The sequence below is a fragment of the Xiphias gladius genome, chromosome 16, assembly GCF_016859285.1.
Source record: "Xiphias gladius isolate SHS-SW01 ecotype Sanya breed wild chromosome 16, ASM1685928v1, whole genome shotgun sequence".
Lineage (NCBI taxonomy): Eukaryota > Metazoa > Chordata > Actinopteri > Istiophoriformes > Xiphiidae > Xiphias > Xiphias gladius.
Window position 1 is genome coordinate 26,756,413 of NC_053415.1, and position 14,607 is coordinate 26,771,019.

A 14,607-nucleotide genomic window follows, 5' to 3' on the forward strand; every position below is an offset into this window, starting at 1 on the left:
TCTGCTCCTGTGGCTGAAAGTAACGCTTTACTGTTTTTATCGCGACTGAAGCACACAGCTAATTAATCCCCTGTAGATTTATCACGTGGTAAAAGGAGGCTTTTCTCTACTATAGTCTTAATGGGGAAAAGAGCAACAGGGGCTAGTGAAATGCAGTGTGGCTCTGTAACGAGGAAAAAAGGTTTGACTGCACATTTGCCTTTCGCCGTCTTTCTCTCTCTCTCTGTCCCGACCGCTCTCTGGTTTCCCTCCAGGAACGTTGCATGTAGGAGATGAGATCAGGGAGATCAACGGCATCAGCGTGGCCAACCAGACTGTTGAGCAGCTGCAGAAGATGCTGGTGAGTGTGTGTCTGTGGACCTCGGTGTGTTCGTGTGCGTATGTTAAGGGCTAACGCTGGATTTATACTTGAGGCCATCCACTGGATGACCCGATATCCAAAGTCGGTGGAGGAGACGACATGAGGGAAGTTAAAGAAAGACAACCATCTAACAAAGCGTTTGCACTGCAGACCTCCTGCTCAGCGCGATGGCCGCTCCGTACAAATGAATGAACATAAACGCAGCGATCACACAGCTGTAATCTCCTATCCAGTGACCGGACACGGAAAAATACTGTTATCAGTTACTTGGATGTAACTGGAGTTCTGTAAATCCATGTTTGTAGCTCTCTGTCGCTAAATGACGGAATGTAAACACAGTCCCTGTGGGGAATAGAGCTGCCGTGATTTTTTGACACTATTATTTTCATATCGATTAATCTGCCAGTATTTTTTCTATTAATAGATTATTGGTTTTGTTAAAAAAAAAATCCTCACATTTTAGAAACTGGAACCAGGAAATGTGCTATTTTTTCTTTAAAATGACTAATATGATTATTTCATTATCAAAATAGTTGCAGATGATCTACTAATCAATTAATTAATCCAGCATTGGTAATATCACTGGGTGAAATCAGATGCTCAACTATAAATCTCCCATCAACTCCTTCCGTCAACTGTAAATCCAGCTTTAGCGTGTTTGCACATGCTTCAGTCCATCTCTACTAGGGCTGCAACTCGTAATCATTTTCATCATCGATTAATCTTCAGATCATTTTCTCATTTAATTAATTGTTGGTTTGGTGTATGAACCATCAGAAAACACTGAAGAATGTCTTTCACAATTTCCTACAGCCTGGTCTTGTTTTTTAGAACCAAAACCCCAAATATTTAATATAAGGAAAAGAAAAGTATCAAATCCTCATATTTGAGAACCTTGAACCATCAAACATTTGGCGTTTGTGTTTGAAAAGTGACTTAAACAGTTAACAGATTATTAAAATAGTTGCAGATTGATTTTCTGTCAGTCGATTAATCAACTAATCGTTGCAGCTCCACAAAACTGTGTTAATCAGGACAAAGCTCACTGTGTGTGTGTGTGTGTCTGTCCGTTCACAGAGGGAAATGCGAGGCAGCATCACCTTCAAAATAGTGCCAAGTTACCGAACGCAGGGCTCCTCGTGTGAGGTAACGCCACCTCTTCTTCCTCTTCCTCCTCTTTACTGTTGACTGTGAGTTCTTGGTCTGGTTACTAACTGCTCGTCTGGTGACCGAGTGTGTGTGTGTGTGTGTGTGCGTGTGTGTGTGTGTGTGTGTGTGTGTGTGTGTGTGTGTAACCCAAGTATGTTGCGTGTATGGGGGGTGCTGTGTGTTGTCTGCGTGTGTTTTGCTGTGTTTTGCTGGGGCTGGGTCAGATATTCAGCACACCAATTTCACAACCAAGATACCGGACCCCCACCCCCCACCACCGGTCCAGGAATGAGCCACACCTTTCTGTGTGATCCCGTCCCGCTCCTGCCCACAGACCATCCACCACACCTGTATACACACTCGGACCCAAAATAAGAGAAACACCTTACTGTTCAATGTCTGTGCAGTCAGCACAAGTCTGCTAAAGCTCATGATGCTGGGCTCCTGTTAAAGCAGCTGTGATCAATATTTATGTAATAACAATGCGACAGAGTGAAAGTTGTCGCTCGTAGAATGAACCTCCAGATAATCATCAGCTGGACCAGCAGCTCCCCTCGACTTCACGGAGCTTCGTAGTGAGTCCCAGCTCATTGTTTATCTGTCTGGACCACAACGTTACCGACAGACCCTCATTTATTAATTATCATCATCTGACTCTGCAGTTTCCGTCAGCTCCACGGAGCATTTTAGTGCCCTTCAAGTCATTGTTTCGGTTTTGCAGCATAGTTCAAAGCTCCCGTGAACCCCGCAAAAAAAAGCGAGCAGCCGGACCATACGCTACCTGCGCTGCTCAAACGACAGACAGGAAACGTTGCCAGCTACCTTGTGAACATCACGGAGCATTTAAAGGTCCCTGAGGGGACAGTGGAGACCAAAAACAGAGCTGAACGAGTAAATACTGGATTTACGAGTGGAAAGAGACGCGGCTTCCAAACGAATGCTTTTGTTGATCTGAATCTGCTCAATGTGCAAACACGCCATGGTTTGCTGACACATTCACCATAGCAACTTTCTGATAATACTGTATGTTGCTTAAACAACCTATTGTGTTCACATCTCGTTCCAGTTTCCCCAAGTGGCCCCCAAATCCATCAGTACTGCTTTAAACAAAGGCACCCTCATAGCTCCGAGGTCCCCCCCCTGTCATCCCTCCACCGGCAACATCAAAGGCTTAAATTGCATTTTTATTTTATTTTTCTTAATTTAAAAAAAAGTGAAAAAATGCTGGTGTGAAACAACTCCTACTGCATCCTGGACAAAAAGAAACAAACATTATGAGCCTGAAAAACCAAATATTTACCTCAGAGCTATTGTTTTGTAAGGTATTTATTATGTTGTCCACCCTGTGTTTAAACAGCTGTACACACACACACACACACACACCACTCACTTGGACACAGAGATAAAGATAGTTTACCCAAACTCTTGACACCTTCTACCCCAAACACGTCGGTAAATATGGAGGACCGAAAGACTTGAAATGCAATCCTGCAATGGGCCGTACACCCTGAGCGTTGACTGACAGGAGGGCCAGCTGTCCTTATTCACATCGCATGCATTTTGAAATAAAAAACTGCAAAAGAGTAAAAAAAGGGGTGAACGAAGACGAGTCTGCGTGTAAAGTGACAAAATTCAGATGATAACTTTGGAATTAATTAAAAATTGTGGAAAGTAGAGAGGAAACTGAAGGTGTGCAGCATGTCATTTTCAGAGTAAAAGCTCTGTTGTGTCTAAACGGAGAACAAAGTTTTAAACAAACAATAATAATTAATAAATATGAAATAGTTTTCATAAGTGTACTAATACTAAGTGTACTCATGGAGTGGTGGGTAACAGTATAAATACTTAATTTGATTAAATGATGTGATAATTATCTGTATATGGTAATCTCACTTTTCGATGGACTGTTGTACAGTAGTGTCTTAAATCAGTTTATGATAAACTCTAATTTTACATTATATCATATCAACTGTCAATTATTTGCTTATTGTTTATTTAATGTAAATGTGGAGCTCTGACCTTTGTGTTTTGTAAACCACTGATGCACAAGCATTATTAATATATAATTGTTTTTAATTATATAGCGCTTTTCAAGCAAAGGGCACAAAGGGCTTTCCAGAGGAGGGACATTAAGCCCAAAGACAAGACATAGTGAGTACAACAGCATAAAAAGAGTAGAACCCAACAGTTAGGGCAATAAAAAAAAACAATAGCAGCATACCAGAACTAAATGGAAGGAGTTGTAAGTCCAAGGCCACAGTAAATCAAAAGCTTTTTTTGTCCCTTGTCATGGACTCTGGAACAGCTAACATCCTTGTATGTAATTAGTAAGATTATTTTAAAATGGACTGGAAAAAGACATGGGGAACCAGTGCAGAGAATCCAAAATTGGCGTCACGTGGTTATTGTGGTTGTCTTTATTTAGATTAAAACTCAGTGACAGCTCCCCTACATAGCAGAACTTTTATTTTGAAAAATCATACCCGCAAACCACAGCCCTGCACGGATTTTTGTCTTTTCAGCTCAATACAGAGAAAAGACCAGTAAATATAACTCCCTAAATGATCAACCCAAGTTTTTCATCGTGAAAAGAATTTTGAATTATCACTAATGTGATTTGTCTTTTCACTTTAGAGTTATTCATTGGTTTGGAAGCTGTTTTTACTCATTATTTCTTTTCAGACGTCAGAGAGTCTTGATATCTCAGTTGCTCTCTCATCTTCTCCGTTTTCACTTGATTTTGACAGTTAAAGCTAAGCAGCTGTAATCATTATCCATGAATCATATCGTCAAATCCTTTATTTAAGTCTGATTTCAGCTCTTCTGGTCCTCCAGCACACACGGGCTGCTCTGCCAGCACACAGACAGTCTGTGCTGGCGATGACCTCATGGTCTCAGCAGCTCATGTTAGTGTCGTGCCCCCCTGTGGTGATGAAAGGAAGTGGAGGCTAGGGGGCGGCTGAGGATGTTGTCTCTCATGTCCCGTTGACGCATTTCATTACGTCAACACTGTAGCGGTTCTCTATTGTTTTGTGCAAATTTACCCTCTCCATCGCCTGTGGATGCTGCCCAGAAGTGTGTGTGTGTGTGTGTGTGTGTGTGTGTGTGTGTGTGTGTGTGTGTGTGTGTGTGTGTGTGTGTGTGTGTGTGTGTGTGCGTGTGCGTGTGCGTGTGCGTGTGCGTGTGCGTGTGCGTGTGTGTGTGTGTGTGTGTGTGTGTGTGTGCACGTGCGTGCGTGTGTGTGTGTGTGTGCACTTGTATGTGTGTCTATGTCGTAGGCTACTTCTGGGGACAAAATTTCACACTAAAGACCAGTTAACTGGGGACGGCTTGTCCAATTGGGGACAAAAGCCGTGTCCCCAAGTGGAAAAAAGCTGATTTTTGGGTCAGTGGTTGGGGTTAGGGTAACTCTCCGGGAAATAAATGCAGGTCTAAGTAATGTCCCCAAAAGTGACCGGTATCAATGTGTTGCGTGTGTGTGGTGACTGTGCGCTGCTGATCTGTGTGTCTTATTTCAGAAAGAGTCCCCCAACACCTCCAGGCAGTCCCCTGCCAATGGCCACTCCAGCATTAACAGTTCTATCTTGGTAAGGACCCCTGCCCCCAGAAAAACCCCTCAGACAAACCCAAAACCACATTTCTCTCCTCCTTCCCCTCCGGTGCGTCTCATCTGTCACGTTGATGTGTCCTGGTATTTTTAAATGTCCGTGTCTTTCCGTCAGTTGATCCGTTTGTCCGTGTAGATGTCCATTTATCCTGGGTTGGGTTTATTTCTGTTTTGATGTTGAGTTGTGACTGTGACAGTAGCAGTAGATTTAACAGTAGGCGGGTCGAACTTTACCGTATATATCTCCCGAGTCGATCCCCTGTCATACTCCCTGTTCAGTTCTGTTTGAGCCAAAGGCCCCCGTGTCCGATATCTCAGTTAACAAATTGGTGTGCCTCACAAAGCCTGCTACGTGCTGTGCCTCACCGCTGACAAAACACACTCGGGCTCCTGTGGTCACTGTGGTACAGGGGACACACACTCTGCTTTACACTAAACCTGATCGGGTTCTACAGTTCCCTCATTTCTCCGCCGAGGCTCCAGACAGACACTGTGGTCGTGCTGATGCTGCAGCTGCTTTGCTTGCTCTGTGCTTGCTTGGTTGCTCCACAGCCGGATCCGCTTTAACAGATGAGAATTACTTACTTCTCTTTTCCACGTTTCCTCTCTGTCTTTTTTTTTGTTTGTTTTTTTGCAGAAACAGTACCTAGATTGCAGATGAATGTGCATGCATGGTTTCTCATGTTCTCAAAGGATACGTGAATGATGTTTCTGTTTTAGTTCAGTGTTTCTATCTTGTTTAACTGTGTCTCTCTGTCATCAATGGTTTTTTCCCACAGGACCTACCATCCACCATTCAGCCCAAGGGTCGACAGGTGAATAAAAGTCTCTTACTCACTCACCTGCACTCACCAGCTCCTTATACTGTAAAACGCTTGCATCCCTCCCCTTTATACACAAGTGTGTGTCTTGATTTCTCCCCAACCCTCTTTTCTGCTTCACAAAACTCCTCTGAATAATTTGGATATTATTATTATTATTATTATTATTATTTTGCAAGATAGTTGTTTTGCTTAGACTGGCCGCTGACTGTGAAAGGCCGAGGTCTGACCTCTTTTTAAAGGAGCTATATGTAAGCTGTTTTGCTATCGCTACATAGCCAACGTTAGCATTAACAGCTGTTAACCGACCAGTCTAGAGGAAACGTTGCGGGTTCAGTATCAAACTTCGTTCCTTTACTCGCCTCCAACGGAAATGTTGACTCTTGTTTTTGCTTCTATTTCTATCACATTTCCAATTTCTACGGAAGTTAGCATGCTAACCAGCTAGCCCCAGCCTATCCCATCTCGTGACACCACTGTAGCGTCCAGTCTTCCCTTGGTCCAACATGAGAGGAGAAAGAAGTAGCTCAACCCAGAGGACGTAATCTAGCCTCTTGACTTGTAAACTCGACTGAAGCTCTTGGCAAGCAACCATCACCACCACCCGCTACCGGCAACAAACAACATTCGGCGGCAGAGAAAATATAGATACATATAGACACATAGAGCACCTTTAAACTATTAAAGAAGAATATTGGATTTTGGGCCCACTCCCAAATGCTTTGTATTCTGTAATTCTATAATTTGCACCACGAAAGGCTGCAGCTGTGCAGCTTATAGCAGACCAAAGAGAGGAGCAGGCAGAAAGCATCTGGGTTCAAATTAAGCATTGCTTGGAGAGTGTTTTGGGAAATTAGATTTTATTGATTTTGAGAACATAATGCTTCCCTTTGAGTCAGAACAGTCAGAATGGTATTAATGCAAATCACACTGTCTGTCTGTGTATATCCGATTGGTAAAGGAAGCCAGATCCAATATTAGGCTACAGACTGTAATCGCACAGCAGCGGTCACATGGTGCTGGAACAGTAGAGGTCTTCATAAGTCCAATATTCCTGACCCAATCTGAACCAGACCCATGGAAAATTGTCTGGATCTCAGCAGAAATTAATTTTCCAAAAAAGAGACCAGATCCATAGGGGACCCTAGCAGAGTCGGACTCAGTGTCGCCAACTTTCCACTTTCAAAACAGCGCCTGATGACAAATCTATCAACTTCTTGGGCAGACCATGAATCCTCTCCCTTGAAGAGACTCCCCAGTATTTATCAGTATTTACATTTTATTGTTTCTCAAAATAGACAGTTTACAAGAGTGACTTTATTCCAGTGTTTGGATCCTCTCTGTTCATGATGCTTCAGTTCCACGGTCTGTACAACAGCCTCATAAAATTTAGATGCGTAATAATGAGAAGATACCTACTTTTCAAACAGGGCTGTAGCTACTTTCCACTGGAAATAGTTGGCAACACCCAAAACCCCAAAACCCAAAGATATTTCATTTAGAATGATTTAAAACAAAGAGATAAAAGCAGATAACTTTTGCCATTTTTTTGCTTTATAAATGACTGAAACAGGTATTTGAATTTCAAAATAATTGGCAACTAATTTTCTGTCGCTCCATTAATCGTTACAGCCCTGTATTTGGGCATTAGATCTACTGACACGCTTGCCCAAGACTCAGTGGAACGGGACCCTACTTCGACCCAATTTGGCCGAATGTGATTTGGATCCATCCAAACTCCTTTCCCGAATCAGGTCTCGGTCACTAGGGCCTACACTTAGAGTACCTACCGTATGAGGGCCTCTACACTGTAGACTGGTTCAGTGTGAGTGACCAGTTTTGTGTCTTCTCTGACAGTGTAGCGCTCCACTACCTTCACTCAGACTGTATGTATGGTAATAATGGCACAGGCATTGTTGACCCTTCAAAGCCTAGAGATCACCCGTAAGCACTGATCCCCAGTCAGACATGAATTCACGCCCGCTGCAGTAACTTTTGGGGCAATGGACAGACGGGCTGTGGAAATACAGGAGTTATGGGCAACCTCTACCTCAAGCCAACTAAAGTTTTTGTGTCAGCATAACGGTCTTCCATAGCCGACATCTCATCCCCTCCTAGTGTCTGGATATGTGTGCACCTCCTGACGCATATCACCACTTTCCACTGAGATAATCCAACATTACTCACCCAAAATCATGCCCTCTCACTCTTATAATGTCGTGAGGTCAAGCACCAGCTAAGTGGCATCAAAGGATCTTGTGATTGTAGATCCTACCAGCAGAGGGCAGCGGAGTCCACAACAGACCATCATGTACACCAAGTTTACCATTGAATTGTCTCATAATCCACTAAATGTTGACTGGAAGTAAATATTTCAAAGCAAGGGTAAGCAGTGGTACTTCATCCATGTCATGTCTCACCACCATCAACCCCCCCAACCTTCCTGCCCTCCACCATCAACCCCCCCAACCTTCCTCCCCTCCAACATCCAGCCCCCAAACCTTCCTCCCCTCCAACATCCAGCCCCCAACGTTCGTCTCCTCCCCTTCAACATCCACCCCCCAACGTTCCTCCCCTGCACCATACTGCTGTTTAGACATTGCATAGCCGTTTTACTGCATGATGTGTGTGATGCTTTCAAATCCTAGATTGTACCCAGACCTCCAATCAAGGACAAAATGTCTGTTAAGGTAAGAGACAGCCTCTCCCACCCCCCACTCCCAAAAACAGTAACTACTTCTACACTTTTGGCCCAAACACTTATACCAGCTGACTATCACAGAGTGTAGATTGTAAAATAGCAGCAAACAGCTGTGTGGTTAAAAACAGTGTATAGCGGGATAATGACTGTTGTTTTGAACTAATTGACACACAAACAATGCCTGTGCCATTAATCACCAGTGTGTTGAGAGGCTCGTTATTAGCCCGGCAGTGTCTGGGTTTATGTCGCTGGAGAAAGCCCTTCCTTGGAAACCAGTTTTCAACCTGGCAACCAAAACACCCCATGATCTCACCCCCCTGAGTCCACTGCTCATTACTTTAGTCCTAGTTGTCATGATATGCAAAAGAAAGTCCATCATCTAGCCACCTCTCTTTCCTTGCCTGTTACATTTCTCTTTCTTTCACCTTCCCTGTGCCTCTTCCAACACTTACATCGTCAACTTCTTTGACTAGACACACCAGCTCTATTTTGGAAACCCCAGCACCGCCATCCCAACCCAGCCCTCGGTTACCTCACCCCTGCGACCTCTGTGCTTTTCACTTCTCACCACAGATCTATGTGAGGGCCCAGTTTGAATACGACCCCTCCAAAGACGAACTCATCCCCTGCAAAGAGGCCGGCATTCGCTTCCGGGTGGGCGACATCATCCAGATCATCTCCAAGGACGACCACAACTGGTGGCAGGGCAAGCTGGAGAACACAAAAAACGGCACAGCGGGCCTCATCCCGTCACCTGAGCTGCAGGAGTGGTGAGAGGGAAACACACACATTAGCAGACTGATGATAGCAGAAAGACAAAGTTGTTAAGACACTGTTCCTCCACAGCTGCATTCCAAACCCAAACAACCAAATTCAACACTGTTTGTGTGTGTAGGCCTTTTTCAATTCCGAATACGCCGAGTTCAGACTCCAATACTTGGGAGTTCGAACTTGGAGTCCAGACTCCCGAGGATGGCGGGACCATTTACAGTTGGAACAGCAGCGTTCTTGCTGACACACAAGCTCGGCTCGGCTCAGCTCTGGTGGTTACACGTGAACGCAACTGCTCCTCACTGTACTGTGACAAAATAATCAACTGAAGTGCAGTCAAAACCTACGCCCGTCACCCAACCTGTGATGTAGGCTATATTAAAAAAAAAATAAATGAAGAGCCAGCGCTAAACTACCAAGGACTTGCGAAGATAAGACTGTTCTACAAGGACGACAGTGGGCTTTGGTCATCTCAGGAGCCGGCCTGTTAATGGCTGAGATGGCAGTTCGGTCCTGAACAGGCATCACAGTGACATAATAACGACATAATAACAGTCCTAGGAAAAAACCCAAATCTCAGCTCCCAAAGTATCCTCGACAAAACATACAGAGTAAGAGGACTTCTGGTACCTGGCTCGATGTGGACTTTGAACTGGAAAAGTACTTGGGCTGTGACTGATGACGTTTCCCAAGTCCAGAGAAGTACGCAGATTGAAAACGGCCTTTGTCTTTGTGTGTGTCTGTGGTAGGCGAGTGGCCTGTATAGCCATGGAGAAGACCAAGCAGGAGCAGCAGGCCAGCTGCACCTGGTTCGGCAAGAAGAAGAAGCAGTACAAAGACAAGTATTTGGCAAAGCACAACGCAGGTACGCACACGGCGCACAGCACTCGCACACACGTTCATAATCCCGCGCATGTGCACAAAAGGACACGCTGCAGACATTTCGGTGTCTGTCGCTCCCATCATTCCCTAAATGCATGTATGTATGCATTTCACATGGTATTTACATGAGCGTGAGTGTGTGGGCGTGTGAGCACGTGCGTCCGCCCGTCTGGTTGCGCGGGTGGGACTCGTACGTAACAGGACCCAGGAGCCACGGCCAGGAATGACAGGACAAGCTGCCAGCGTAGCAGAAAGGTTATACGAGCACAGGAGCACCGTAGGGAAGTGCGGGCGACTCGTTGCTACAGACACCGGGTTTGAGCCAGCAAAAATCTCATGAGGTGTGCGTGTGCACTCGTATCGTTTGTCTCTTCAGTAAACATGCGGTGTCAAATAGAGGCCCAGGAGAAGCGTCAGCAGCGTCTGGACATAAATGTAGCACATAGATTCACTACTCAAGTATCGCTGACCTGTTTCAGGCTGAGGTGTTGTCGGGTAAAAGCTCATCACGTGTTTGCAGCCGGAGCCGTGACTGTTGAGTTAACCCAGGAGGCAGGGGGTTGGGGTTTGGGGGGAGTAATTGCCTTTTAACTGTTTGTGTATCATTACTCTCAGACTAACACTCCGGTTTCCAGATGCGAGCTGGTGTGATTCCATGATAGAGGGACATAAGAACGAGGACTTAGGACAGTGGTTTCAAACCTTTCCCGCTTATGATCAGTGGTAGAAAGTAACTAAGTACATTTAGCCAAATTCTGTACCGAAGTAAACATTGGAGGTACTTATACTCGAGTATTTTCATTTTCTGCTACTTTCTACTTCCCCTCCACCACGATTCAGAGGGAAATATCGAACTTTTTACAGTAATGCATTTTTCTGACAGCTTTAGTTATTTTACCAATCAAGATTTTTGCATACAAAACACGATGGCCTTATAAAATGTGATGCTATGCTAGAGATTAAAGTATTCAAAAGTAAAGAACTAATTATTATCTATTTTAATAATCATTTAAGTCATTTTTCATTTTAAAAAATGCCAAAGATTGCACAGTTCCAGCTTCTTAAATGTGCGGATTTGCTGCCTTTCCATTTAGCAATTTAAATTTATTTTTAATCATTTTTAGGTTAGGACGGTTGGAAGAAAAATAAAAAACAATCATAATTTTGCGTAACAAAAACATAGATTTTTTTTGGTCTTTTTATTCTTTTTTTAGTTATTATGGTGAAGGAGATCAGAGTAAGAGGAAGTGCAAAGGGTGCAGGGTGGAGATGAGACGTGTTTGGGCTTCAGGGGTCAGGTGTCTGCAGCTCGTGTACCCAGAGTTTTAAACCTCCCGTGTGCAGCATGTGCACCAGGCAGCAGGTGTGTACGATGGCACGTCCGTCCCTACATGAGAGCCTGGCAGCGTGCATTGGCTCGGTGTTGGGAGCTGTCAAAATCTATGTGTTACACTTACTTCCAGGTGAGCACGCTGAACAGTAGCAGAGGTATAAGGTCAGGAGCAGAACAGGCTGTGGTTTATAAACTGGTCTTCTCACGGCGACGGACCCCCACATCCTAGATCTTAGCACCCGCAGAGAAAAACCAGGCGGTTCAGAGACGCGTCTTAGACAGAGGAGACAAGTAACAGATGATGCGATGGGTAGAGGTTACTATCAATTCGTTGTTGTGTGCCTTTAGTCATTATGATTAGATTATGGTAGGAGAAGGATCAGGGACAGGGACAGGGAGGAGATTGAAGGACACTGTGTCTATGTACGTTTGTGTGTGTGCGTGCGCAGTATGTTTGGGTGTGCATGCGTCTGAACTCTTTAAATAAATTGCCTGAATTCTACAGCATGCAACACAGAACATAATAGAAGTCACGTATGTGGCCGTACGAGCATGAAGGTTTGAGATCCAGCGTCATCTGCATTTATCATTCAACTGAGATACTCAAACCCGTGGCTCCACCATGGTTTCATCATCCCCTGTTTTTTGAGATGCTGGTATTTCCCGGGAATTCTCACCAACACTGTTTTCTGTGCCTCTGTTAGCGCTGAAACAGAAACACCATCTCCAAACCTGGTCCGCTCTACCACACAACGGTCATGGCTGATAAGTCCCAGCTGAAATTGTGGTTATCACTGTTCCTGCTAAAACAGCAGCTCGAAGTTCAGCTGCGTGGCAGAGTTTCTTTTAGAGAGATGTGTGAAGGAAGCAGAACCCCCAAAGAGAAATCAGACCAATCAGACAGTCAGGCCTCCTTCCTCAGATCAGAGCGCAGAGCAGGAGAAGAGTGAAATATTCCCCGGAAATCATCTTCATGAAAACCCCTGAAAACCTCCAGCTCTCACTGGTCCCAGTCTGTCTGAGGCCCTGTTGTGTTCCTGGTGACGGGGTCTGTCGTGACCATCACCAGAATCACACAGTGACTTGTCGCCAGCTGGTGTGAATAGAGCCTCTAACAGCAACGACAACAGTACGTTGTTTCTTACGTTGGGCTGCACAGCTGCCCAGCTGTTGTATCTTGCTGTTTGTGTTGTTGTAATTCTGCTGTTGTAACCGAACCATATTATGACCCCTCCTGTTCATCTCTCTGGCTTTCTCCTACTGAACGGCCTCTCTGCATGTAAGTAACAACCAGTGACAGCGACCAACTCCTCTTCTCTCTTATACTCTCTCTCACTCAGTCTCTCTTTTCTTCACTCTGTTTATTTTATTAACCCTCTAGATTAAATCAGCTGTCACTGCCCGTGTTTCAGTTTTGTTTCTGTTGTTGCTGCCAAGAAAACAACAGAAAGCCGAGACCAAACTGAAACCGTGTGGCTTAGTTTGTGTGTCAGACGTTGTGTGCTGTGATGGTCATCCTAACCCCTTTTCTAATCCATGTTCTCAGAGAGACAGTAAAGCAAATAGCAGCCGAACACCCAAGTGTCGGGTATTAACTGACACATTCAGTCAAACATATTGTAACCGAGGACGTTGTATTGTAACACGTTTTCACCGTCAGTCGGAGCAGCGGCTGGCCCGCGGCCGCCCGTTGCGCAAGAAAACCCAGTGACTTGTGGGTATTGTATTTCGCTTGTCAGCACCCTGAGATGGCGGCTCGTGTTACAGAGGCTGAGAACACATTGTACAGTGAACGGCTCTGCTCTAACATGCCATACACTCTGCGGCACAGACGTCAGACTACCTGCAGTCTGATCGTTTATTCTGGTCTGTGTTGTCACACGGAGAAATGTTCAGAGCCCAGACAGTAGCGGGGGCGGTGTGTTTACAGAATACAGCACACTGAAGTTTGGTTCCTCCGCTAAAGGTGGGATAAAAGATAAGTTATCTGTGCACAGTTGCGTAAAGCTCTAAGAAAGCAGGGAGCAGCGTGATTCATTTAGAAAAGAAGAGCTGCATGAGTGAACTTGAATCATGTCCTCAGGAAATATCTCAATGAAAAGGCAGATTGAGAACAGTCAGTCAACGGACAGAAAATTATCAGCAACTATTTTGATAATCAGAGAATCACATTCTAGCAAAAATGTCCTGATCCAGTTCTTTAATGTCAAGATTTGCTGCTTTTCTTTTTCATTTATGATACTAAACTGAATATTTTTGGCCGTTAGACAAGTTGAGCTCCTGGAATGTATTGAGGGCAATTTTCCCTTTTTCAGACATTTTATTGAAATAACAATTAATTAAATAATAATTGTTACTTACATCAAGTAGTTCTTGAGATTCTTCTAAGTTCCTTAAAGCGTCTGTCTTCTATTGCACAAACCTTGTTTCCAGCAAAGGTATTTTGACTCTGAAGTCAGGAATAAGCGGCTGCTGAGAGACGTAGTCTGCAAAGGCTTTGGGGGAGAAAGTGGTTTTCAGTTCATTTCAATTCAGTTTTATTTTTTTAGCGCCAAACCATAGCAGAGGCTATCTCGGGGCACAGAGAGACAACGTTCCCCCATGAGCAAGCACTTGGCGACACCAGTAATATCAGTGATATCAGTAGTATCCATCATTTCCAACACTGTCAGGGCACACCGGCTGGTTTATATACAGAGCACCTTAGAGTCTAAATAGAGCACCTTGATTAGCCTGTAAATATACTAACCCACTACTGAAGTCAACCCTTTGTGTTCTCGTTTGAAATAGTAGCTTCACCTTTTCTTCTTTTTGAAAGAATCTTTTTTTTTAGTACATCGTGTCCGCTTAATCTGAGCACATTCACACGCTGAAAGAGCCAAGTCACCGAAATAAAGAGTCCGGTCTAGACCTGGTCCGTATGAAAAGTGCCCTGAGATAACGGCTGTTACCATTTGGTTGCCGTATAAAGAAAATTGACCG

The 14,607-nt window shown here is 44.4% G+C and overlaps 1 protein-coding gene across 7 annotated transcripts in view; it reads left to right on the plus strand.

The window, feature by feature from the left end:
• caska (calcium/calmodulin-dependent serine protein kinase a) overlaps window positions 1-14,607 on the plus strand; it is a 130,414-nt gene that overhangs the window by 109,846 nt on the left and 5,961 nt on the right. For 2 of the 7 annotated variants that reach the window (XM_040147605.1, XM_040147607.1), the window contains 7 exons: window positions 255-340; window positions 1,439-1,507; window positions 5,029-5,097; window positions 5,897-5,932; window positions 8,587-8,628; window positions 9,213-9,409; window positions 10,160-10,275. In XM_040147605.1, the coding sequence (XP_040003539.1) occupies window positions 255-340; window positions 1,439-1,507; window positions 5,029-5,097; window positions 5,897-5,932; window positions 8,587-8,628; window positions 9,213-9,409; window positions 10,160-10,275 (615 nt within the window). The remainder of the gene's footprint in view (window positions 1-254; window positions 341-1,438; window positions 1,508-5,028; window positions 5,098-5,896; window positions 5,933-8,586; window positions 8,629-9,212; window positions 9,410-10,159; window positions 10,276-14,607) is intronic. The other 5 variants (XM_040147606.1, XM_040147609.1, XM_040147611.1 and 2 more) reach the window with 3 other exon arrangements.